Source organism: Podarcis erhardii (genome assembly GCF_964252035.2).
Source record: "Podarcis erhardii genome assembly, chromosome: 14".
NCBI lineage: Eukaryota > Metazoa > Chordata > Lepidosauria > Squamata > Lacertidae > Podarcis > Podarcis erhardii.
Genome location: NC_138503.1, coordinates 27218714 through 27245470, shown reverse-complemented (window position 1 = coordinate 27245470; position 26757 = coordinate 27218714). Strand labels below are relative to the sequence as shown.

General features: G+C 40.0%; 1 protein-coding gene across 1 annotated transcript in view; it reads right to left on the bottom strand.

The window, feature by feature from the left end:
* Positions 1-26757, bottom strand: part of MAP2K5 (mitogen-activated protein kinase kinase 5) — a 125099-nt gene that overhangs the window by 72765 nt on the left and 25577 nt on the right. Inside the window, exons 10-14 of the mRNA XM_081840704.1 lie at positions 13486-13525; positions 8133-8201; positions 7971-8052; positions 7049-7110; positions 1633-1681 (exon numbers count right to left, since the gene is read on the bottom strand). Of these exons, the coding sequence (XP_081696830.1) occupies positions 1633-1681; positions 7049-7110; positions 7971-8052; positions 8133-8201; positions 13486-13525 (302 nt within the window). The remainder of the gene's footprint in view (positions 1-1632; positions 1682-7048; positions 7111-7970; positions 8053-8132; positions 8202-13485; positions 13526-26757) is intronic.

Below are 26757 nucleotides of genomic sequence, written 5' to 3'. Positions count from 1 at the left end.
AGATTTCTCTAAATCTTCAAAACAGACAGATAGTGGAAACAATTTCCAGAGTAGAAGCATTAATCAACAGAGAGTATTGTGGTACCTTAAAAGACTAATACATTGCCACAATAAAAATTGCTAGCCTTTTAGGTGCGACAAGACTCTTCATTAATTGCGGAAAACTGACCAGGCAACATAGTATCTACCACAATTTTTATTGGAATTTTTAAAAAATGCACCTTTATTTCTTCAAGAAAATAAATAAACCTAGAGAAAGCACTGTGTGTGTGTGTGTGTGTGTGTGTGTGTGTGTGTACAATGTTCTCCCAAAGCATCTGTTTTGTGATTAATACTTCCATTTTGAATGTGGAAGAATTTAAACAAGAGCCAAAATGGAACATTATGTGCCCATGATCACAAGTGTTTCCTTAATACCAATTATTTATATGAGACAAGCCTTATGGAGGATGAACAGATGCCTTTTCATTCCACCTCCATCTGAGCTATTTTTTACCAGGCTACTGGATAAATGGCATGTGGGCAACTCTTTTCTAGCTGTTACAAAAATGTCAAGGAGAGGGTCAAGAAGTTGAATGCAGTTGCCTTATTCAATACCAAATAGATATTTTAAAAATCCATTTTATTCAAAATATTTTTAAAAAACAAAAGCCACCCTCTCCTCTTGAATTTCACACAAGCATTAGAGTGCAGAATTCCAAAGTTCAAGGAAACTGAGAAATACAAAACCCTGTTTGAGATGTGAATTGCTAAGAGATAATTATCAGCAGCGACACATATCTACATATACATATGAATGTATGTTTCACCACCCCCTGTGCATTAGCAGTAACAGCAGACAAATTGTTGCTGCTGTTCTGACCCTGGTCGCCTGCTCCCTCTGGAGGTTGCTGGCTATTCTAAGAGCTCAAGGGTGGGTTCACAAATTAGCTCATTTAAAGACTGGATGGCTGCATCAGTAGGATTATCTCTGCTCTGCAAAATCTGCAGTTTGAGGGTTCACACTGGATAGTTTTCATTATGCATATCAGCCACTGATGGCAGATTGGGGTGCTCTAGTTGAAAAGGCCAAGCTGAAACCTCAACAAGAGAAGTTTGTCACCATGGGATGCATCTGCCATACTTCTCACCTGTACATCAGGTGGGACATCCATTTGGGAGGTGCTGGTGACTGGTCATTACCCAGAAGGAGCCAATCAGCTCCAAAGCAGGGAACAACGAACTACAATACTGGGGCCTGAACAGCTGTTGTAAGGTGCCAAATCACAACTCTATGGCTCACATACTACTCTGAGAAATTATTCTTGATGGGTGCATGGCCAGAGAAATATCAAAATGTAAATTGCTTTTCATTTGCTTTGGATGATATTTATAATATTTCAGCCATCATCAGCAATTTCCACTCCCACAATTTTCAGCTATGTTCCAAAACCCTGAATCCCATCCCAGACTGTGCTTATATGCACCAAGCCAAATGTTAACTTTATGCAACAGATGAAGTAGGTTGCTCCCTTAAAAAAACCCTCCATTCTACCAGAAACCTGTTAATCTTGAATACATCATAGTGATTCCTTTTATGAAACTAAACAATTATATGCACTGGAAAAATGCAAAAACAAATCCACAACTCACCTCTATGTAAAATTTTTAAACTCCATAAATATGTAAGGCCTTTAACAACCTGCAAACAGAAGAGAGAAAGGAATGCTTGAAGGTATGGATTTTCATTTTCTAGAGTTAAAACTGGAATCTACCATGATATAAAAATCACAACCAAAAGAAGTCAGATTTTGGCCACCTTTGAGGAAATGTAACAATGTGTACTTTATATATTTTTCCCCCTTTGAGGATCAAAATTATCAGCCACTAATAGCTTTTTAAAAGTTAATCACCTTTGCTATATCTTGTGGTAGTACATTCCAAGCTTTACTGGAATTCCTGTAATGGAGTGTGAAGAAGCCACAGAAAAGTGGCCCTTGTGTGATCGATATTTATGCACACCCTGTAATAAAAAGCATCTCAATGCACATGCCTAGAAAAAATGCATTTCTTCTTGTCTTTCTATATAGAGCCAATCCAATCAATAGCTAAGGAATTTAAACCGACAGGGTGTGAAACTTCTTACTTCCTTACCCCTGTAAATTTTATTCCTAAATCTGTACCATTGCTTTCAAATACCTTGCAAATTTTATAAAGCCTTGTCTAGAATGACACCCTAAAAACCTGATTTTTTTGTTGCCTCCTTTCTGTTGGGTCAGCATTTTAACATGGAACATCTTTCTTGCAAAATTCTGCTAGCTATTCTACACATTTGCATTCATCTTCCTGATTCAAATGTGCCACTGACAAAGTCTCAAAAACAACAAAATTTTAATTCTTAGAACTAATAAAAGTTGCTTCCTTAGAATTCTGAAAATCTTTTATTTTAAAAAGTGAATAAGGGACTAGTCCTTATGGCAGAAGACGAATAATAGAAACTGTCGACATGTTTTCAAGCTGAGTGTACACAAAACTACAGCAGAAATGGGGTACAAGTCGGGAGGGAAATCAGTTATATCCCGTCCTATAAGAGGTGGTTAAGCATCTTTGTTTTTCACTGTACATATACTGTAACAACACATCAAGGAGTGGAGGCTACACTAAATGTAAATGCATATTGCTGTTCATTTTTGAATTTTGGATTTTTAAATAATAATAATAATAATAATAATAATAATAATAATAATAATAATAATATTTTACATCCAGGGTGACAAAAAAACAAATATTAGTTCATTAAGAGCTTTTGTACCAAAGCATGTCTGCTGAATAAATACTTATAAAAAGCACACTCTTAACCAAGCAGATTTTTCATTTCAACTTTTTCTTTTTTAAAAAAAAGAACATTTCACAACTACAGATCCAACAATGCCCTGTAACCCTTTGTACATTGATCAGGAATCACAGCTATTCATTTACACTGAATAAAAGGCCATTTCCCGGTTCAGAATGTAGACGCAAGGTATTGAGCATTATATCAAAGAGATGGTGGCATAGAATTCATTTTGACTGAATACTCCAGAAGATATTGTGATATTCAGTAAAGCAGCATTTGACAACAATGACTTGACAAAGCCTTGACACAAATAGTAGTTAGATCGGCCATCAATCACTCACTCTCTTGACAGCTTAAGTGCACATCTTTTGCAGGGGGGGAAAAAAGCTTCAATCAACATTAGCACTCAAAATACAGTGCATTGTGTTGTTGCTTCGGGAATGGAAATAAAAATAAAAATCTGAAGTTACAAGCAAAAGGCAGTCTGGGAATATTTGGTAGCCCTGTCTTAGCTTTGGTACAGCACTGGCCTTGTCTTCTGGTTGCAACTGAAAGATTGTTTTTAAGTCTAGCACCAAGAACTAACAGGTGGCAAGGCTGTGTACGGTGGATTCCATCCATGTTTTACAGATCAGGAGCAAGACCATCACATTCACTTGTGCAAATTCAGTTCAAGTTTTTCTTAAACTGAATTTGTTAAAGAAAGAATGCAGTTGAATATAAGGAATTGGGACAAGGGACAGAAAAACACACAAAAATATATTGGCAAGTTGATACTTAACCGTGACCCCTTAAAGGCACCAGCAAGACATTTGATCTGATCCAGCTGGAGTGCTTCTGCAATCATATCCCCAGCTAAAGGGGAAATCCTGTATCTGGACAGACACTACACATGCAGTTCCCCTCCCCAATCCAATACCGTGGTAGCTCTGGTTAAGAACTTAATGCGTTCTGGAGGTCCATTCTTAACCTGAAACTGTTCTTAACCTGAAGCACCACTTTAGCTAATGGGGCCTCCAGCTGCTGACATGCCGCTGCCGCATGATTTCTGTTCTCATCCTGAAGCAAAATTATTAACCTGAAGCACTATTTCTGGGTTAGCGGAGTCTGTAACCTGAAGCGTCTGTAACCTGAAGCGTCTGTAACCTGAAGCGTCTGTAACCCAAGGTACCGCTGTAGTCAGGAGTTCAGGAGTAGCAGGAGTAGCATAATTCATAACACACACACTCTTTCTCCACCTTCTCTGCTGAATGGCTGAGTTTTTTTAAGGCTCTTATCACATAGCCCTGGCTGCCCCATGCACACCTCCAGACTTGCAAGCTCACCTGCACAAGTCTTCCCTGGTGCCTCCAGGGTCCTGTACCCCAATGCTGCTGAAATTAATTGTGAAAGTAGCATTTATTGGAGACAGTAGACTAGATTGTGGTGTGTGTTAGGTTGAGTGAGGGGTGGAATGCACTCATTTCTCCTGTTTGCAGATGTTTCCATGGACCCAAAAGGGTTGGACTGAACTAGAGACTTAAGATTTCTTAGATCAATCACTCAAAGTCAGGTTTTCAGAAATCATGCAAAAATTTGATTTTAGTTTGGCCATGAATCCACTGCGTGGCCTTGGACACAGCACATGTTCCCTTTCTGGAAAAACTGTTTGAAGATGCTACTCCAGAATGCTTGTTGTCAGGCTAAAGGCCTAGGAGGAGAAAGTATTTGTAATTTACAGTGAACTATAGAAATGAATGTTATTTAATAAGATCGTGCAAATCCTCTGGACTGCAAAAGTGAAACACTTTTACTCTCACCAAAGCAGTATGTGCATGTGTGTGTGTTAGAAGCGAACCATGCCGAGTCTGAAAAAACAAGCCCATCTGCAAGTGCTCCAAAGCGATAGCATCAGATTAAAAGATGCTCTTTGCACATGCAGCTAAAGTGGAGAGAATGAAGCTGAGCTGCGAATTACAATGAAAGGAGCCTAAATAGCTGCCTGCATCAGATTAAAGGATTTCAGTTGTCAGCTTGATGTATAATGAGTGTGGAAAACAGGCATTTAATTAAATGGTACATTTTAGAATAACTTTTTGTTCTGCTTTAAACCACTTAAATTATCAAAGCCTGCTTCAGATTTAGCAATTGTTCAGCAGCACCCTACCCCATGACACCTCCCTTCCAACTGGTCTTGGCTGCGGCTTTAAAATTATGATACATTCTCTTCTTAGACTTGGAGAATTCAGCTCATTATCCCCAGCATGGCATGAAGGGATAAGATCTAATACTAGTGCAACAACTATGCTGAAGCAGCTTCTGGATGGATCATGGAGAGAAGACTATCTGGGACCTTCATGTACACCACACTAATGGATGGAGCAAACAGAATTATTATTGATCTTCTGGGGAAAATAGGTCCTATATATTGGGGTAGCTGTATGTTATATGCCTATACGTTGTGCAAGTGCATAACTTAATATTAGGGACTACTCGCTTTAGGAAAAAAGAAAAGAAAAAGAAAGAGGGCAAAGGTTTATAGAATTACGAACCATGGCAAAAGGGTGGATAGAGCAGAACTTTTCTCCTTCTGTGCTAACAGTTTAATATGGGGTCACCCAATGAAGCTGCATGGCCATACATTAAAGACTCACAGGAGGAATGGCCTTCTTTATATACTGCTTAATAAACTCAAATAATTTCCTACCATGAGATGGTAGCTGCTGGCTTAGATAGCTTTAAGAAGGATTATGTAAATTCATGGAAAATGAGTCTATCAAGGGCAGCCTTCTGCAAGCTGCTGGACTACAGATGTTTTGTACTACAGCTCTCAAGAGCTTCAGCCAGTAAGATGAATGGGGGGGTGATGGGAGTTACAGCTCAAAATATCTGGGGGGCACCAGATTTAGGAAGGCTATCAAGGGCCATTAGCCATGGCAGCTACATGGCAACCTCTGCATATACTGTATTTTTCTGTTTATAAGACTAGGTTTTTTTTAACCAAAAAATTGGGTTTGAAATTGGCTCATCTTATTCACGGGTAGTGCTAAGGGGTGTTTTCTTAAGTTGGAGTCTCCCAAAATAGGGGACGTCTTATACATGGGGGCATCTTATACACGGAAAAATACAGTAACTCTGAATGCTAGTGATAAACAGTATGAATTTGCACAGAAAACTAAGCAAATACAAAAAGGGCTGTTGAGATCAATAGTGGTTTTGCTATGAAGAGACAAAACAAATATGGGAGGTAGAATTGCATAACACCTTTCACAAATACCCAATAGAAATGTATGTTAATTGATGGTATAAAGTTGATTATGCCCTACACTGGGGGATATTGTTGCACTCCGACTCCCATCAGTCACAGCCAGCATGCTCATCGGTCAGGAAAGATGGGCATCGTAGTCCAACAACATCTGGGGGTCCCCATCTTCGTCACCCTGTCCTAAACTCTGTAATGTGAGTTATTTACTTTTTATAAAGTCAATCTGATATACTACCTACCCCCCCCGAAAACTGAATACAATCAACAGTGCAAATACATGCAGATGAAGATGTGTTTCACTTGACAAAAACTTCCTGGTAAGCATGTAATAAGATACAAGTGAAATGGAATGCAACATTAGTTTCAAAATATATAACAGGATTGCTATTAGGCTGTTTGAAAAACATGTGGCTTTTATGTGGCTTTTAGAATTTGTTTAGAGTACTCCAACATTATAAAAAACTGAAATTGAACTTTAATGGCAATTTCCAGACATCTCTATGAAAACAACTTTCAACTGATGAAACTGACAAAATTAAAGAGACTACAGTACGCCAACATGAGAATTAATAATATAGAAACTTTGTAGGGTGTTTTCTTATAAGCAGACTTCTTAGGCTCCAACAAATTACAAACCAAACTTATTTGCGATTCTCCAATACATACTAGAAAAGGAAGAGGTTTTCCCCACCCCCATTTTTAGGGGGGTAGTTGTGTAGTCTGTTGCACCAAAAACCACCAAGGGTCTTGGGGCCTGTTGAAAACTAACAGATTTTATAATGGCAAAAGCTTTTGTGGACTGAAGTCCAGAATGAAGTTCCTCAATAGTTCACACATAATAAATTTGTTAGCTATCAAGGTGCCCCATGATTCTCACTCTCCCCCCACTCCTCATCTTCCTATGATATTTATATCTACAAATATCAGCTGTGATAAATATTTAAGTATTTAACACTATTATATTAAAAATAGAACCCCAAAGTACTCACTGCTACGGCTATTCTTCCCAGTACGTGTTCTGGAATTTTTCTGTAGACATCCAAAGAGCCCCCTGCAGGAACAAACAAAACATAGTTAATATCAAATAAAACACAGAGGAACTTGCTTGTAAAGATATTGACTCAGAAGAAAGGATTAGCCTGTAATAAGCAAAGTGAGGTCTGCCAACGTCCCCCTTGTTCACCTATAGGGCTGGCCCAAGCCACTACACTGCATCATCTGAGAGGAAAGCACAATCCTGGAGTAGTGGCTCCAGAGTTCTTTTGTGATATTGCCAGGGATAGGGAGGAAATATCTTGCTATCAAAATCAATTGCTTGACTCACCTGCTCAGGTGCATCTGCCTTGTTCATGTGATACATTTCTAATTGGATGAACAATGGGGTTAAATTGCTAAGGAAACCCAGGCGAAAAAATCTCTGAAACTCTTTAATCCTGCCATGCCCAACCCACTCCTGCTTGCTGAAAACACACAGGACAATGGGTGAGCTAATAGGCTTATTTAAAGGAAAATCTGTGCTGGCGACTGAAACATTAAAAGTGGGAACAGCTGTTTTGTCAGTAAAGACAGATTGTATGGAAGTCGAAAATATCAAGCAACAGATAAAGCAGCATTTACTTCTGTTCTATTTAAATTTCCAATAAAAAGTCAATGCAGCTCCATTGAGGAAAATGTAACATACTTAACATCAAGTAATCATGACTCTCGCCTGCCTGATGTGTTAAGGCTTGTGAAAGGTTATTATTTTTAAAATACCTCCTAAAAAAAAGAGAAAAAGACATCTTGCACCATCTGTACTAGGAATCGCTTTGTGCTTCTTTAGGATGTGCACAAATGTTCAAATTGATTTCCCAATTACATTTAAAAAAAACCACAGTTGAGGCTTTTCAAGAATATGCAAGCGCCACTCACCATCCATGAATTCAGTACAAAGGGAAATCCTGTTTTCTACAAAAAAAGCACCGTAAAATCCTATGATATAGGACGAATCACACTGCAGATGAAGAGAGAAAAATGTCAATGTTGAAGGCACACTATACACAGAATTGAAATGTAAATGCTAGAAAATTATACCTTGTAAAGAATTTCTAACTCCGACATAATCTGCTTTTGAAGTTCCAGTGTAATATCTAAAGGAATCACCTGAAAGCAAGCATCAGAACATTATATCTCATTACATAATGCATGTGAACACTGTGGCCATCAACAAACCTATATATTTTTCAGGTGGTTCAAGTCAACTCCTGCTCAAGTCAACTGGCTACCACCAACAGACTGCCAGTTTGTTGCCAACAGAATAGGGTATTTCAAGTGACGATCAACACCTGTAAAGATCTTTGCAACCAGTAACTAAAGCTCACACCTAATAAGTTACCGGCCAGTGTTGCCCACGTTATCCCTGACCATCCTTCAAGACACCTCTGTGTGCCACGGCACACTGGTTGAAAACCAGGCAACTACCAAGTCAGTTTTATCTGACCCAGGGAGTGGCAACACATTTTAAATAAAATTATGGTGTGTTATGGAGCTCCCTACCATTACATATCAGACAGGTACCATATTTATTGCCTTTCTGGTGCCTACTGAAGTTTTTCATTTTCCAACAAACCTTTTAGGTAGAGCTTTTTATTTAGATAGATTTATGTATTGGATATGAAATTGTTTTTACATATGTTTTTATTATTGAATTTTTTATTGTTAATTGCTTTAGGGAGTTTCATGGAAAGTGATTAATAAATTAAAATATAATAATAATAATAATAATAATAATAATAATAATATACACTCCCAAGGATTTTGGTACTTGGTTGAGACTCAATAATATTTTGCAGGATTAACACAACCAACAACACACGAGGTTGGCAATGGAAAGCAACATGACCTCTGATTTTAAAACAAAACAAAACACCACACCACACATACAAAAAGAACCCATTTCTAAACCTACATTTTACAGTATTGATGTATGTCTAAACAGAGAAAAAAGAGCATAACCAGTTTCTATCAAGAATTTGCTTTAGGGTTATTTATAAAAGCTCTCACTAAACTAAATTGTAACTGTAATAGAAAGGCTGCCAAGAGAACATTTAACACATTTCTCCAGATCAATAGTCATTTGCCAACAATATTCACTTACATTTTTTTTCCAGGGTGGAAAGCTTAAAACAAAGTAACCTGCTGGAACACTGTATCAATTTTGCCCATTAAAACAACAACAAAATTTAACCCTCTATCATATCTAAAAGAGATTGCTTTTCCAATTGTTAAAACCCTGCTCGAAACCCAGCTTCCCCCATTGCAAAAGCTTTAGCCGAATATTGACTGGATTCGATGTCACGGATGGCAAATGCTGCATCAGCCAAGACGTGAAATGAAGAAAGTCCCTGAGTTGCTGTGAATTACAGGCACATTGATTTTTAAGAATGGAAGGGTCTTAGCCCTCCTTCACACGAAATGGCCACCACATGGCTTTTACTCAACATTGCATTAATGCTGCCAATTGCCCCAGGCCGCAATGTGTACACGAGCAAAGGCTTGTCACAGAGATTGGCCACTATGACACAATCTCATGCCACACCACTGAAAAACTGTGGCCACGGCATGCCACATGAAACACCCACTATGCAATTTTAGGGAGTTTCCGTTTTCCCCAAAGTAAGTTCAAAACAGTAATCATGGTACATTCACCACTGTGGACTTAGCCAGAATTATTTTAGGACAGAGGCAAGTAAACTTTTTCTGGAAAGGGTTGCATTTCCTTAGGGGTCACATGCCAGCAGTGGGCAGGACCAGGGCTCAAGGTGGGCAGGGTCAAATTCTCTTCTTTCTTTGTCACCTCTGTCACCAGCTTCTCTTTCTCTCTGCAAGGGAAGATGTTCTTGCAAGAAGTCTGAACCGATTGCTTACAGAGGACTTCCCCCCACCTCCGTTTTGGTTTTCCTTCCCATTTTGGTCTTGCTCTGCCTTCCTTCTTTCCTTCTAGTTTCCCCACTGGAAGTAAGGCTGAGGACCACACGCAGCCAACTTAGAGGATGCTAGGAAACTGCAGAAGATCCAGATTGTGGCCTGATTTGATATTGAGTCAGTCATGCATAAACCCACCCATGTCAACATGGCACAAGTTCCTCTCAACTCCCCAAGGCTCACTAAAAGTAAACCTTTGGAATGCCCTCCCAAAGAGGCCCACCTGGAGAACTCACAGCTATCATTTAGCCACTATCTTTTTAAAAATGCTAATGTAAGAATGTAACTTAGAACAGTTTGATTTTACCACCTATTAAAATGAGCTAGTTTGCACACATTATCACCTAAATTGTACTTCTTGTTTCTGACTACTCTCTTGGCTGCCCTGAGATACAAAATTATGTTGAAGGTGCAGGATATAAACTATGTCAGCAAACAGGCAGCCATGATTTTCCTGTTGGATCACAGACTCAGAATACAAACCAAACCCCCCTTACCCAGGAGTAAGCCTTTTTGAATTCAGTAGGAATTACTCCTGGGTAGACATGTTTAGAATTGCACTGTAACTCTGGGCCCTAAATCACCTTCATTATTTTTTTTTACACGATTTTAGTTACTCTAAATACAGAAATGGACAAAGGGTAGGTATTGAATACTGGGACCTGCATTGGTATTCTGGCCCCATATATTTTATTAATTTATTTGAGTGGAAGTGTGCCAAGAAAAGGGGTGGTAAGGAAGGAAAGGGGTCAGGGGGCATGTTCATACAGTTTGAGTGTAACCCATTTCCCAATTTAAAATGGGAAATGTGACTCCCAGCCCTAAAATCATTGCCCCGCCTTTTGTTAAATAACAGCAGCAACAGAAATAGCAATCAAGTTCCTATCTACAATGGCTTTGACACGGAACACTACAAGGGGAAAGGGTTAACCCTATGAGAAATACCTGAGCCCATTTTCTCCACTTCTCTCCTACACCTCCAGGACAAATAAGGATGAGTTGTCAAGTTAAATACAAGCAGTCAAGTGACTGAATTATAATTTACTCGGTGCTCAATTTAAATTAGTGAGAGGCTATTAAAATATACAGTATAGCGATGGCAATTCATCACCGGCTGTCATGGATGACTTCATCTATTTGCTGGAATGGTGTGCACGCCACTAAAGGGAACGAGAGCAAAATCACAGGTCAAATTAAGCTGCAACTCCATTTTAATTCACTTATTTAATCTGTGGTGACATAATTGTCTTTTACAGTATGTACAACTCAGAGGAAATTTGGGAGTACGATAGTCAGTATACAAATGATTAATCAAATGGACCATTTAAATGCTAGGTTAAGAGCAGAGGAAACACTGTAGTTGCAGAACAGCACACGGCCTCCTCACACACAACGCAAGGGGAGGGATGCTACCTCCTCAGTCGGGTGGCTTCCCGCAGGAGGTAGGAAGGTTCAGAGGGCACGTTCCACAGGCATCAGCTGATAGGAAACCACAAAGCAGGAGTTTATTGCATATTCAACTCATACAGATTTTTCCTCTCTGTTTTTAAGTAAACAGAAATAGTTTTGAAGTGAGAGGGGGAGTATAAACTGCTGGCACCCTCTTTTTTCAAACTCTTCTCCCTCTTTCCACAAAGCAAGGCTCAATATATTTTCACACCCGAATCAACAAGTCAAATAGCATTCTTATGCCCAGCCTAAGGCCCTGCAGCCTCAACTTGGTTTAGCTGCTGGAGTGCCAGAGGCATCTTGTTCTCTGAGCCACCATGAGGACTTGTCCGAGGACAGAGCTGCTGGCCCTTTCTCTGCTGCATTTAGATGATGCTCTGACAAGCAGCCAGGTGACTCAGGAGGCCAATGAGATTCCTTCTGGCCCTGTACCCTGAAACTTCTGCCTGAGCAACTTGCTGTTCAGGTAAAAGATCAAGTGTCTCTCAGATGGCCGACATCTGCTCACCACCTGGCCAGCTAATCTGCTCACCAGCTCATCGGCATCCTGGCTTGAGTGGTTGTCTTGTCAGTGTTCATATTATTATTACATTTAAACCCCAACTCTTCTTTTAGAATGCCTCAATGCAAATATTATGGCCCCTCTCTTTCCTTCCCTTCCCATTTTATCACCACAGCCCTGTGAAGAAAGTTAAGATTATGACATGGGGACTGGCCCATTGTCTTCTAGTGGGCTTCCTGCCTAAGTTGCAGACTTGAATCTGGTTTGCCCAGTCCTTGTCCTGTGCTCTTAACCAATATACCCCACTGGCTCTCACACTGGTCCACACCTGCTTTGCTTCCAAACCACCAATCTTCACACTCACATGAATGGCTGTGATTATCCTTAACCTCTTAAGTAGCTAGAGCTGTGCAAGAAAGTGATAAAGCTGTGTCGGTGCTTCAGTCATAAACCTTGATTTACTGGCACCGAAAGTATTGGGATCAGACACTTATTATTTTATTCCCATAATATATTGATTTAACAAGAAACACATTCACACAAAAAGTATACAGTAGATAAAAACAATTTCAGGTCCAATGCAGATACAGGTTGGGATAATAATCTCCATGTAAGGCTTGCTGAAAAACGACACCTGTTCTGATATGTAAGGGGTGGGTGTGTTTGCGCAAATCAGGGCAATATTTGCTGTCAAAGCCCTCATTATTTAACAGAAGAATCAGGCTTATTTTTCCCAACCAGGAAGTGGTGGATTCCAAAAAGGAATTCAGTGCAATTTGTCTAACACTGCCTCTGCCAACCTGGTGCCACCTCCCCCACCCCACCCCACCCCACCCCAAGATGTTCTGGACTTCAGCAGTTGTGCTTGCAGGGGCCGATGGAACCTGTAATCCAAAGCATGGGGTTTGGATTTTGCCAGGTCAGCAACAACTTAAGTTTAGGAAGAATTTGTTGTTCTCTCAGAGTATGCTGATGTCTTACTGGTGGAAGACAGAAGGTCTCTGAGTGGAAGCAGGAAAGGAAGACCCATTTCAAAAGGAAGATGAAGAAAGCACTTGAAAACATATTCTAGGAATGCTGAAGGCTTCAGCAACAGAATGGACAAGCTGGGCCAGTGTGCTTGGTGCACCAACAGTATCTGAGATTTTCTAACTGACAGTTTCCAGTTCATTACTTTTCCAATGCATGCAAATACTTCCCAAGACTACTTGTGTGACCTAGAAAGGAAAGAGTGTGTAGTGGTGTGATAATTATTAATATAATATAATATAATATAATATAATATAATATAATATAATATAATAATACAATACAATATAATACAATTTAATACAATATAATAATGTGTGTGTGTATGTATATGTGTATGTGTGATGCTTTTTGCACTATGGCCTGAACATGTATATGTTTTGCTTTCATGCACCAAGGCAAATAATGCTGAAATAAGAATTTGATGGTTGGGGCAGGGTAGAAGAGGACTTTTTTGTAAAGCAGTTTTTTGGAAGAACATACCTTTACGGCTAGTATTTTCCCACTGGGGACATGGTTTGCTCTGCATACAGAAAAAAGAGAAAAAGTCAGTTCAAACTGCAGTGGGGGGATCAGATCCATTCTTTGGATTTGTTACACTAATGAATACTTGCAGTCAATGCCATTTTTGAGCAACTTGTTAATTTGGGTGATACACATCACCAGTTCTCGCTCTTATGAAGTAAACAGCTTCAGACATCTTTCCATTTTGCAAACTCACATCAATCTTTCACAACTCCTAATTCACCAACTGAATGCAACCTATCAACTGCATAATGTGGTTTAATAAAAGCTAAATAGGCTTCCCATTTTGCTGCCTGCCTGGGAGTGCAAAAACAGAGAAGGGGGTGATATCAAGCACATGGCAGGTATCAATACCTGGACTATTCTTGTCTTGGTAGGACATTGCAGGACTCAACTAAAAAGCACACCATAAAATGCAATGTGATTTGCTAGCCATAAGGACTGCGGCCTCAGTGCCTCTGTTCATATATATTATAATTTTTTACAGAATAATCACTCACACATTTACATTTCTATTATTTAATTTTAATTTATGAAAATACAATTTATGTATTAAAATTATGCACAAGCAATGTGATTTATTTGTAAACACAATTTTTAGCAGCATTTATGCGAATCCCAAATATATTTGAAGAAAAAGCATTTAAAAGCAGAAAAGAAGACTATCCACTTAAACGATAATTGAGAGACTGACAGCAGAAGGCACAGTCAATAAACCAAATAGAAGGTAATCCATGAGGTAACTATTGATGAACCAACAATGGCAGAACATTTTGACTTTCAGATAAGCAGAAACGATAAGAAAACAAACATCTGAGATGGGATGCTTAACGTCTGTTAGTTCAATATGTACTGTGCTGGGCAGTTTGGCAACTTAATTAGCCTGTCAAGAAAGCCGATCCTTCCCACCACCTTCTTATTCCATGAGAGGAGTGGGGATGGGGATGGTCTCTTGTTTCCAAATGAATTAAAAGGAAAGACTTGATGATTTAATTATGATGCACGCCAATTCATCCGTGGAAGTTTGGGTTAAATTTCCAGCAAAGAGCAAGTACCTGGTTTGGTTTACAGAGCATTGACAGTAGCAATTTAACTTTTAATTATCATTGAGAAAGAGATCACAAAACAGATACGGTGCCCACAGGGGCAGAGCATCCCCTTGGCTTCTGCAAGTGCCATGCTACCTGGAAGAAAGGAAACTTGTTTACTCCTGACCGCCATGGCATCTCAATTGTCTTGACCTCCTGCAGCACATTAACTGTAAAGTGATTAATGGAGTCTGAATGGGAGCTTTGGTTACACCAAAAGAAAACCGGACACCTTGGCAGTGTTTTAATTAACAGCTAACACTTCAAATTAGGCTGTAGCTGCTGCAGTAATTACCTGTCCCAATGAGTTTGCTGGAAAAACATTCCCCCACAAGTGAATACTAAGCAGAACAACTAGTTGACATTGGTCATTTAAATTATGTGCTTGCTACCTTGATCCAGATACCAAACCCAATTCAGGGCCGGACATGGAGCTCCTTACACACAATTCTTCCTCCATTTGTTTCAATATAGGAAGAAGAGCAATACATCCAAAAGAATACATGTTCCAATCTTCTCCTTGTGGTGAAAAGAAATGGGGGCAGGGCAGGGCTGCTTTGTGTAGTTTCAAATCCCCGCAGTTCTGCTTTCCGGAAGAAGATGCATCAAAAAGGCAAAATATTCTGGATCCAGGTGGGTATCTTTAAAATGACTTGCTTAAGTAAAACATGATTTGTTTGTTTCATTACCTGGTCAAAATTTATATTCTCTAAATATAACATCACTTGAGATAATTCAGTGTTATAATCTATGGATTGATTTTCCAATTAAAGCATTTGGATCAATTAACAGGGTGCTGAAAATCTTGCAGAAGAATGCATGGTATAGTAAGCCCTCCTCCCTAATAGAACAGTATTATTTCTAAATTAGAAGGGCATTGATTCATCATCTCACTAACTTTTAACCCTGCTTTCTGCTCACCTAATCAGAAAAATTAACTCATGGTAAAGATTGGCAGTTTTCATTCTTCTGAATAGCCTCTAACGGCTGGAGTAGTTATTTTAAGCTGCTGCTACATTCGATATTCCTACCCTGTTTAAACAGACTACAGGAAAGACGAAATCTCAGTTGTTGCCTTTTTGACACCTCCCCACCAGGAAAACAAAAACAAAACACAGAACTCTCTTGCTGAATGTTACCTATTTGTGTTCATTACTCTGAGCCTTCTATATCCATTTACAAAGAACAGCTTTTAAGCATGACCAGCACAATTGTGTCAAATATTTTATTGACTATTAACCATATCCCCAGACGTTTGAAGCCTGAAGGGACTTGGTGTGGGCCAAGTCCATTTTGCATAACTCTAAGTTTCTACCACTTGGAAAATTCAAATGCTTCCCTGCAGGGAGCTCTGAGAAGGCAATGTGCCCAGACCTGGCAAGATAGCTATTTTGGGCACAGAAAGACAGACTGTGTTATCAGAGGCAGGCGTGTGTGCACACACATACCACTTGAGAGCAAAACCATTCAAATTTTCCTAGTTGCTTATTTTCCCCCTCCTGAAGGAAGGGTGATGAACTCACGTGTGTGTGTGTGTGTGTGTGTGTGTGTGTGTGTCCCCAGAACAATGAGCCCAAGAAGTCAAGACAGGAAAAACCAAGGATCCTGAAACTGCTTTCTCCAGAATCTTGCAAGTTCTCAACATGGTAATGTAAGTGACAGATGCCTGTTAGGACCAGCATAAATATGATCCACAGAAAAGGGTCTTTGTTATCGTTTCTTCCTCCTGGTTGAAGCTACATTGTTCCCCTTGATTCCTTCTTATGGGTCAGGAAGCACTGACAGAGTCAGATTTGTAGAGTATCTAGAATGCAATGAAAGCCATACTGGATGAGACAAAAGCCCATCTAGTCCAGCATCCTGTGGCCAACCAGATGCCTTTGAGAAGCTCTCAAGCAGGACAGGAGCACAACAGCAGTCAAATGTAGACACACTGACATGAGCTGCCCAAGAAGAGGAAATAACTAACTACACAACGTTCAGAAAGCCTGCTGGAGGGGAAGATGTCTCTAATCATAATCTCCATCCTCTTATTTTGGATGCAACCTTACTGCAAGGCAGCTGTTGATTTGGCTCCATAATACATTACTCAACGATAGTCGTCAGTGCTCAAAAACTCCTGGATCAGAAAACAAAATGAAGCACCACCCTTCCAGAAATAAAATAAGCAACAGGGGAAAACCGGCCGATCACATCCTCATGCATGAGAAGCTCAGTTTCTCTAAACATTACACACTGTGCAAGGATATGATGCTCACTGGCTGTAGACAACATGTAGCAAAATCACGTACAAATTTGGTTCCAGGCCTTTTTGTTTGCACACTCTAGATTTAGCACTCTGCTCTGTGCTAATGGCCAGAGTTTGGGAGTTTTAATGATGATATTTTCACATACTGAAACAGCCATCTAAAAAGGAAAAGATTCAGATGGCTTCCAGGAAATTAGCACTTTGACAGTTGTTGCCTTCTGTAATAGGCAAGCCCATTAGCCTGACTTGCTGGTTGTTAAAAAGAGGATATTCAGAAGTGAACAGCGCTAGTAAAGAGCAGCTCTTATTGGGACTCAGCTCGTTCAGAGCAACAATCTATGCCAGCCCTTCCTTCTGTCTGAAATCCCACCGCAGATGCTTGAATAATGACCACAAAATGATTCATTATTAACTTGAAGGCATGCCCTGGCCCACAAACTGTGTGCCTCTAAAACTCTTCCAATGACTCAAGGCCCGCTACACAATTTTTGGAGGAAGAAAAAAAGATTCCTGCAGGGACAGAATGGACTGTACCATTTTAGGCTGCAGATAAAGGAATCACATTCCTGAATGCTCCCCTGTGCTTTATAAATTTGTTTAGCACTTTTAAAAAGGATTTATTACCAGTCCTTTTATGCAAGGCCCCAGCACAGCTTAAAACGATAAAATACTATATTAAAATCAGTTAAAATAATTTACATCAGAAGAAGGGGGTGGGTCCTAAAAATATACGACTCAGCTGTTAAAAAGGTTGAGCCTTTAGCTAAAGCTATACAATGAAGGTGCCAGACAGACCTTTGTGGGGAGGGAATTCCACAGCTACAAACTTCCAAGGGTGGTAAAACTACCAAGAGGGGCCTCCACTGCCTATCTAAATACCCAAGAGGGTCTGTAGGGAATAAGGCAGTGCTTTCATAAATTTTGAGACTAGATCATTTAGGGCTTAATGTGAACAGCTTGAACTGCAGTGGCAACCAGTGAAGCAGTTTCTGAAGAGGGGTTGTATGTGACTGACAGCTAGGTGGACTCCTAAAAAAAAAAAATGGCCTGCTGAAGAAGAAATAGAAACTAACTACACTCCTATTTGCTTTTATACAGAAAGACAGTCAACATGCCAATCCATGCTCTCTGTACAGCTTGAACAAGCTTGCAATAACCCTCACCGAGCTAACCATGTTAGATCCCATCTCCTAATAAACAACAGGCTTCTGTTGTTCCTTACCAAAAATACCTGACTTATTTTTAATCAAGAACAACTTAACTTTTTACTGAAAATTCAGGAGGATGAGTACACAGTGTAAAAAAACAAGTTTAATTTAAGAATCAACCAGTTTCTAATTAAACTGCCATAGGCAGCTGGTTGGATAAGTTTTAATCAGTTTCAGTCACCTATTGATTGGGATACTGAAGCTTTAAAAATTAAAAGTAAAAGTAAAAGATGATTGGGGAATTGCTCCATCTCAGAACAACAGTGCAGCCCTCGGTAAATAACTCCTCTTTTAACCATCAGCTAAATGAACACTTCAATACTGCAGTACAAAGTCTTCTGCAAAATTACTTTAACTAACAAGCAGAAATTTATCAGCTTCAGCCAAAATCAATGCTGAAATCAATTTGAACACTGGTTGTGTCTAAAGGGGCTCATTGGCAATTTAGGGAAATTACACCATGTAAATGTCTGTGCTTTAATTGAACAGTTTCATCAACTAGGCTGTGATTGCTGTCCATTCATTTATTTACTTTCATTGCAGCGCCAGTTCAGCAGAAGGAACGGTTTTTGTCAAGGCTGGGAGGAGGCACTTCATCTTCATTTTATGCACTTTTGTGCATAACAGATTTTATGAGCCGGGCAGCCAACGGCTGGGGTCAATGGAAACAAGTGAACTGCAATCACCGGTCAGTCTTGGTTAACCTGTAACGATTGTCCACAGGAATTTGGTGGGGTGGTAGCCCAGATATAGTTAAAGCAATCGTTAGATGAATGCAAGAGGGTAAAAACAGACAAGGAGGAAGAGGATACAAAACACAGTGGAAAACAGGAGGCTGATGTTTCCGTGTGTGAAAGATTCCTCCCCCCCCAAAAAAATAAACCAGACCTCTTGTGCACTAGATTTTTTTAAGTCCACTTAAAAACAAAACAGCACAATCATATCAGACCAGAAAGGTGCAACTAAGCTCAACCTTCTCTGATCTATCTGGGCTCCTCTGGGCAGCTCACAAGCCGAATATGAAGGCAATGGCCTTTCCCTGTGATCTGACAGCTATACAGTGGTACCTCTGGTTACGTACTTAATTTGTTCCAGAGGTCTGTTCTTAACCTGAAACTGTTCTTAACCTGAAGCACCACTTTAGCTAATGGGGCCTCCCGCTGCTGCGCCGCCGCCACATGATTTCTGTTCTCATCCTGAAGCCAATTTCTTAACCCGAGGTACTATTTCTGGGTTAGCGGAGTCTGTAACCTGAAGCGTATGTAACCCGAGGTACCACTGTACTGCCCTTGAACATGGAATCTCTATTTAGATAGCATGGCTATCTATTTAGATAGTTATTGATAGACCAAGACCAATCTGCCTAATCTGTTTTTCCAACTCACCTAACTTGTGGGGAGCATTAATCTTGTGCTTGATGAGAGAGCCAGTGTAGTGTAGTGGTTAAGAGCAGTAGTCTCGTAATCTGGTGAACCGGGTTCGATTCCCCACTCCTCCACATGCAGCTACTGGGTGACCTTGGGCCAGTCACACTTCTCTGAAGTCTCTCAGCCCCACTCACCTCACAGAGTGTTTGTTGTGGGGGAGGAAGGGAAAGGAGAATGTTAGCCGCTTTGAGACTCCTTCAGGTAGTGATAAAGCAGGATATCAAATCCAAACTCTTCTTCTTCTGCTGCTGCTGGTTATATACATAAAAATCTCTAATAATATTTATATCTCACACTTCTGGTACAAAATCAATGTTTAAAATGACACTTTAATTAACAGCATAAAAGACAGTCAACCAAGGAGAGAGAAGCAACAGTTAAAACCAAACATAAACACATTATCTGCCACATACAATGAAAGTCTGCCAGTCTTTAATGACTGATGAAAAATAGCGAGGAAGTTGGCCAAGTGATATTCATGGGGGCAAGTGTTACATAGTCTTGGTGCAGCCACCAAGATGTCCCTCTGCTTTCTCTTCCATCCCATTCAAATGTGCTTCCCACTCTAAGTGGGACACAGAGAAGGGCCATTCTTTCTGCTCTTTGGAAGCATTTTAGCATCTTCAGCAAGGGACAGTCCATGAGGACTCTTCCTTCCCTGTACCAAGCATAGGCTTGTGAAGAGGTTATTCCTGGTCATGATTAGCTAAATGGAATCTTCATGTTCAGAGGCAGCATACCAGGGGTGGAGAACCTCAGACCCTGGGGCCAAATGTGGCCCCTTAAGCCTCTCTATCTGGTCCGCAGTATTTTCCCTAGCTACACCACCTCTTCCAGGCCACCCCCCTCACCAGTCCTGCTATGCATCTTCATTGAGTGCTTCTGCCAGACAGAAAATTTACACCCATTATTCCACCAACTTTTGCCTCTAGCCACTGGCATGTGGTCCTAGAAAGAAGTGTGGCCCTCAGGCTGAAAAAGGTTCCCCACCCTTGCAGTATATCTACAAGGGAAGCATATGGCTGGGGAGGACTGACCCCTTCCCATGGGCATAGTCAGGATTTTTGTCAGGGGGTCCAGAACTGACATGATTAGTCAGTTACTTAAGTATTTCTATTGTTTTACTTGGCTATGCCCATGCCCCTTCCTGCCCTACTTATGAGGTTCCCAGAGACATCTGGTTGGCTGATTCTGGAAAAGGAAAGCTGGACTAGATGGAACTTTGGTCTGATCTATTAGGCTCTTCATAAATCTAAACCAAGCTCTTAAAGCCAGAATGAGCAGACATGGATAAACATGTGGAAGATCTTGCAAAAGTTTAGATGACGCAATTCAAGTGAGAAATATTATGTGTTATTTACCAGTGACACAGTTTTATATGATACTAATAAGGTGTTTTTGTCTAAATAATTCAGTGCTGTTTCTGCTCAGCCACAAATGTTAGAAAGTGTGTGCTGTATTATAAATCACATTGTTAACATATTTCACTGGAAATGAGGAAGCAATTTTGCAAAAAAGAAAAAGAAAAAGTGATTTCTCAGAGCTCTGTAAACCAGCAACTGAGTTAAAAAATGTGGCAGGAGGCAAACCCACTTTCAGTGCCACTTGGCCTTTCTAGTGAATTATTTTTCAGAAAAGCAATTTAAGTAAATACCCTAGATGCTACAGTATATAAATATTTTCCAATATATACACAACAGCCTATATACTCTATCATACTTGCTTTTTGGCAAATATTTGTGGGATAACACACACAAAAATATCTAGTTTAAATTAGATAGAGTTAATAAGTCCACAGCATATAACTACGCTAGACTGAATACTGGAAACAACTGAATGTAAATCAGATCCAGTTCACAATGTATAAGGATTTAATAGGTTTGGGGGTGTCACTAGCTGTTGTGAGCATGGAAGGAGATACTTATTACATACTGTGTTTTACTTTAATGGAAGCTACCCAGAGTGGCTGGAGTAACCCAGTCAGATAGGTGGCAAACAAACAAGCAAGCAAACAAAAAACAATCTCTGGTAAATTCTATTAAATAAAATGGCTGGGGCATGGATGGAGGACATTGGCCTAGTGTCGAGCGGTGCTCTGAGGTGCAGGGCGAGCTAGGAGGTGTTGAGTGGTAGCTGTTTCACTGCTTGAATGGAACACTCAAGGAACATTCAGACAAACTGGCAATATGCTGAAACACACTTCATAGCCTGAGTAGTTTTGTACTGAGCTACCAGAACAGCATCAAAATCCAGGGGTGCTTAAATTCCAGGTGCCAAGCTCAAAGTGCTCACCATTCCTAAGTTATTAAAATGGGTGGAAATAAACATAACAGAAAGCTAAGAGCTATAAACCACCTTTTCTTTAAACAAACAAACAGAAAGACAAAAAATTGGATTCAGCAAGTTCTCTCTAGAAATATTGCTATAAAAGTATTGATTTTTTTTTTTAACCCAACTCAATTGACTGAAAAGTTGTTTGTATAGCAGTATTGGCCTAGGCAATGCACTGGAACAATTTTGCTGCACAGAGTAATCAAGTGCATTTCTAAAGTATAATTATATTGTCATAAAAATAAAGCAAAGATACCCTTCTCTTCAAGCAATAAACCCACAGAGGCAGTAAAAACCCCAAACACATAGGCACATATACACACACTCCAGTGAAATGGTGTCTTCTAAAGAACACAACCCCCCCTCCCTTCTCTCACTCTTCCCTTAAGCCACGGTTAGCATGAAAGTGATCAATATCTCAATCTCCATAAACTATTTCAATAATAGTTAGTTCACCTGGAAACAGAAACTGAACGCTTCTGCTCAGCGACCTGAAACGTTCCTTCTTGTTTGTGAAATGCGAGTAATATTTCATTGCCGTAATGGCTATGACTCAGTGAAGGGTTTTAGGAAGTCACACACACACACACATGCTTTTGTTCTTCAGTTACAAATCAATATGAGGTGCACACATTTCAGAAACATGCAGAGAGTGTGGAAAGCTGGAAGCCAGAAAATATAAAATGTAGCAGCAGAAGCATTTGTAATTCATTTTATTTGACGAAATGATCATCAATTGCCTCCAAGGCAATATGTGTGGCTACTACCTATAGCCAGAGAGAATTCAACCACCTGTAAGCTTTCAAATGGGGTAATTTCAGTTTGGCTTCTGCTGTAACACAATTCAAGGTGCTCACATTAGTGTTTAAAACTCTAAATGATTTAGACTCTAAATATCTGAGAGAGTACCTCCTTCCCTACAGATCCTGGGTGTTATATTTGGCAGAGAGGGCCCTCTTGATAGCTGCAATGCCTATATAGTTCAGGTAATCGTGGCTTGGAAGAGGGCATTCTCTATGGCAGCCCCTAAGCTGTGGAATTCCCTCCCCACAGAGCTGTTCCAGCATCTTCATTGCATAACTATTGCCATATGTTGAAGATGTACTTCTTTAACCTGGCCTTTGACACACACACCCCCCCAGTGTGTGTGATACACACGTATAACCCACCCACCCTAATCTTCCAATTCAAAAATTGTCTCAATCTTATTTGTTATATTATATTTTAAAATTACTGTAACCTGCCCAGGGACCTGATTAAAAAGCAGCTAAGAAATCCAATAAAATAAAGGCAATACAATCAAACACAGGATATAATTGACCCCCTATTGAGTCTTCTATTCAATCCCAGGAAATATTTCAAAATAAACTTCCACAGCTAACGACCGTTCTGATAAACCTTACATGGTCTCAAATGGTTTGTTGTGCCATGAACTTTTATAGATAATGATCACCAATGAACATAATGTATTAAACAGGCCGAGAAAGCTGTTCATATAAAGGCTGATCCACATGTTACATAGGACAGGAAGTGCCTCTGAAAACAGCATTCTCCTGCCTTCCCCATAACATCACTAACCACATCAGTCAAAGGTATGGGACAGAGGTTGCAGCTTTTAAGTGCTGTAAGAGTTTGCCAGCCTTGTGCCCTCCATTATGTTCTGGACTACAACTCCCATGAGCCCCAGCCGCCACAGCACATAAGCCCAAGCATCATACGGCTCTGCTGACTGATGGGAGCTGTAGACCCAAACAAGATGTAAACAAGATGCTTGTTTACAAAGCTATTGTACTACAAACCTTATTGCATGCTTGTGAAACACGAACCACTTACAAACGCCATCTCCAACTTCTCAAAAGATTCCATCAACGGTGTTTCCGAAAAATCTTACACATCACTTGGGAAGACGGGCAAAATAATATCAGTGTATTGGATGAAGTAAAGATCACCAGTGTTGAAGCAATGATTCTTCAACATCAACTTTGTTGGACTGGACATATTGTGCGGATGCCTGATTATTGTCTTCCAAAGCAACTACTCTATTCCGAACTTAAAAATGGAATGCGTAATGCTGGTGGTCAATAAAAGAGGTTTAAAGACTATCTCAAGGCAAATCTAAAAAAAAGTAGTCTAAACACTGACAAATGGGAAACACTGGCCTGCGAGAACTCCACTTGAACAGCCTTTACCAAAGGTGTCATGGACTTTGAAGACACTCGAACTCAGAACACAAGGGAGAAACATGCTAAGAGGAAGGCACACTTGGCAAATCCACACCGTGATCAACTCCCGCCCAGGAACCAATGTCCCCATTGCGGAATGACGTGTGGGTCCAGAATTGGCCTCCACAGTCACTTACGGATTCATTGTTAAAACTGTGTTTATGGAAGACAATCTTACTCGGCTCCGAGTGATCACCAAAGAAGAGACCAAAACACCTGGCGGGCACCAGCTTGGCAAAGGCTGTATTAAGGGGAGAGATCTTAACATAGCAATGCTGACTTGGGTGGCAGTATAACATATGCCACATAACATGTCAGCTCCAACTTAAATTCACAGAGAGAGAGAGGTTGCAGATAGGCTGCTGGAATTAAACCAGGTTAACAATGTAATATTTTTCCATGACAGAATAGTAAACAGAAATCTACTTAAAAGCATGCTGTGGTTTTAAAATTCTCTTTAAAAACAAAAAAACTTATACAGTAATGTCTTCTAAGAAAACAGAAACATGTGTTTTGTATATGGAAAACAGTTCTTCCTGGAAGAAATCTTTATCATTCCCTCAAGGCTTTCCTTATGAAGTTTTATTTTAATTCCTTGTGGGGTATTTTTCATACACTACTGCAGACTATTAAGTGTGAATGCTTGCATTATGGGACTTAAACTTTTGCACTATGTAGGAGATAAAGACTTTCCTGTCAAATAAAGCACCCCCTTGCTATTGTAATGCTTAAAATTAATAAGGCTTTCCATAGGCAGCTTCTGCAGGCAGCTGGCTAAGGGAGTTCACTGCACAAGGTTTCTTTTAGGGGATTTTTTTTAAAGAGGGGCGACAAACACATAAAAGTGGGAGAGAGTATCAAGGGAGCTGTAAACATAAAACATGCATTAACTTTCAAAGCTAGTTGGTGCTGAACAGGTGCAACTGGGGTGATGAGGTGAATGCATCTCTCACTTTCAGGTTGTATGAGTAACCACAGAATAACCTCCCAGTTCTGAAAGAGGCTTTGTCCACTGCACATGTGTCAGCTTGTACCTGCTGTTATTATTATTAATATTTATAAGTTTATATACCACTTAATGCCAATATAGGCTTATAAGCAATTTTCAATAGTACAAAAGAAGTGACATAAACATTAAAACATTAACAACAATGATTAAAATACACAGAAAATCCCAATTAAACAACAGAGCCATTAGAACAGGGCACTCAGATCAAGGGATTGCCTGTGAAAACAGGTGTGTCTTCAAGAGAATGCCAGTACAGATGGGACTACCCATATTTGAGCAGAAGGTGATTGATCGGCCTCTCTCGCCTATCACCCACACCCAGGGGCTTGTATTAAGATGTGCCAAGGTAAGCAAAGCTCAAGGGGGCAAACCTATCTAGAAGGGCTAGATTTTCAATCAGACCAAATTAGTTTTAGGCAAAAGGGTTGAATTTTGGGACAGTGGAAAATCCAAATCCAAATCCTTAGCCTCTTATCTGAGAGGTGCCCTGGAGCTGTTACTCAATTAGAAGTGGACAGAACAAAATAAAAAAATTCCTTCCAGTAGCACCTTAAAGACCAACTGAGTTAGTTCTAGGTATGAAGTGGACAGCTCATCAAAGGATTAAACTACCCCCAAACTGTGTAGCTACACCAGGTTTACCAAATGTTCTTATGCATCCAGATAATAACAGGAGAGGCAGCTGCATCTTATGTTAATTAGATGATTCACTGATCATCAAATTCAAGAGGTGGCAACTCCACCATTAGCAAACTTTTCTGGCAACTATGGGTACCATATGCACATGTTGGAAAAGGTGGCCAATTTCTCAAAAGGCAACTGTAATCACACACAGTGGTTAAGGAAATCACAGAAATCCACCCCAATGGGCAAAAAAGCATACATTTGATGAGGTACAAGTAGCTCCAGTGTCAAGCTAGGCAGTGGTTAAGAAACTAAAGATTGGCTGGTCAAACAATTCATTGAGCTCAGCATATCATCTAGCAACAGTGACCAAGATGACACTTGGGGGGTTGGAAGCAGAACATCATGACAGTATATATCCACCAGCACCATTGGGATGCACCAAATGGAGGCTGGATAATAACCAGAAATGCAGCTTTTGTATATACACAATCCTTGCTAGTGGGCTGGCCTTCACAATAAGCATTGGCAAAGAGTTCCACAAGTTGGTTATTTAACATATGGTTACTAGATGACGACTGAACTATCCTCCATGTATTCATCTAATCCAGTTCTAAAGCCATTTATGCTTGTGATAGCAAGAAGTTCCATTAGCTTGATTCTGCATTGTACAAATAACTTTTTCATTTTGCTTGTTGTAACCCTACTGTCTAAAAATATATGAAACACTAAAAATAATAAACTGGCTGTGTTCACAATACTAATCCATGGTTTGTTCGAAATATGACTTGTTTCACAGATGAGCAAACAAGTCATGGCCAGTTTCTTCAAAGCTTGATTTGTTTTCCACTTGCTCTTACATCATGCTTTTGCAGCTTGGCAAGCATCTAAGATGGGGTGATCAAAAAAGCCATGTCCAAGGAAGGCTGTTGGTTTCAAACATAACCCCAAACCATCGTTAAAACAAACCATGGTTTGTAATCCAACAGTAAACCATAGCTTCACGTTGTGGTTTCTTTTGGCAGAAATCAAACCATCATTAATCAGCTGGGCTTGGTCCACACATTCAAACA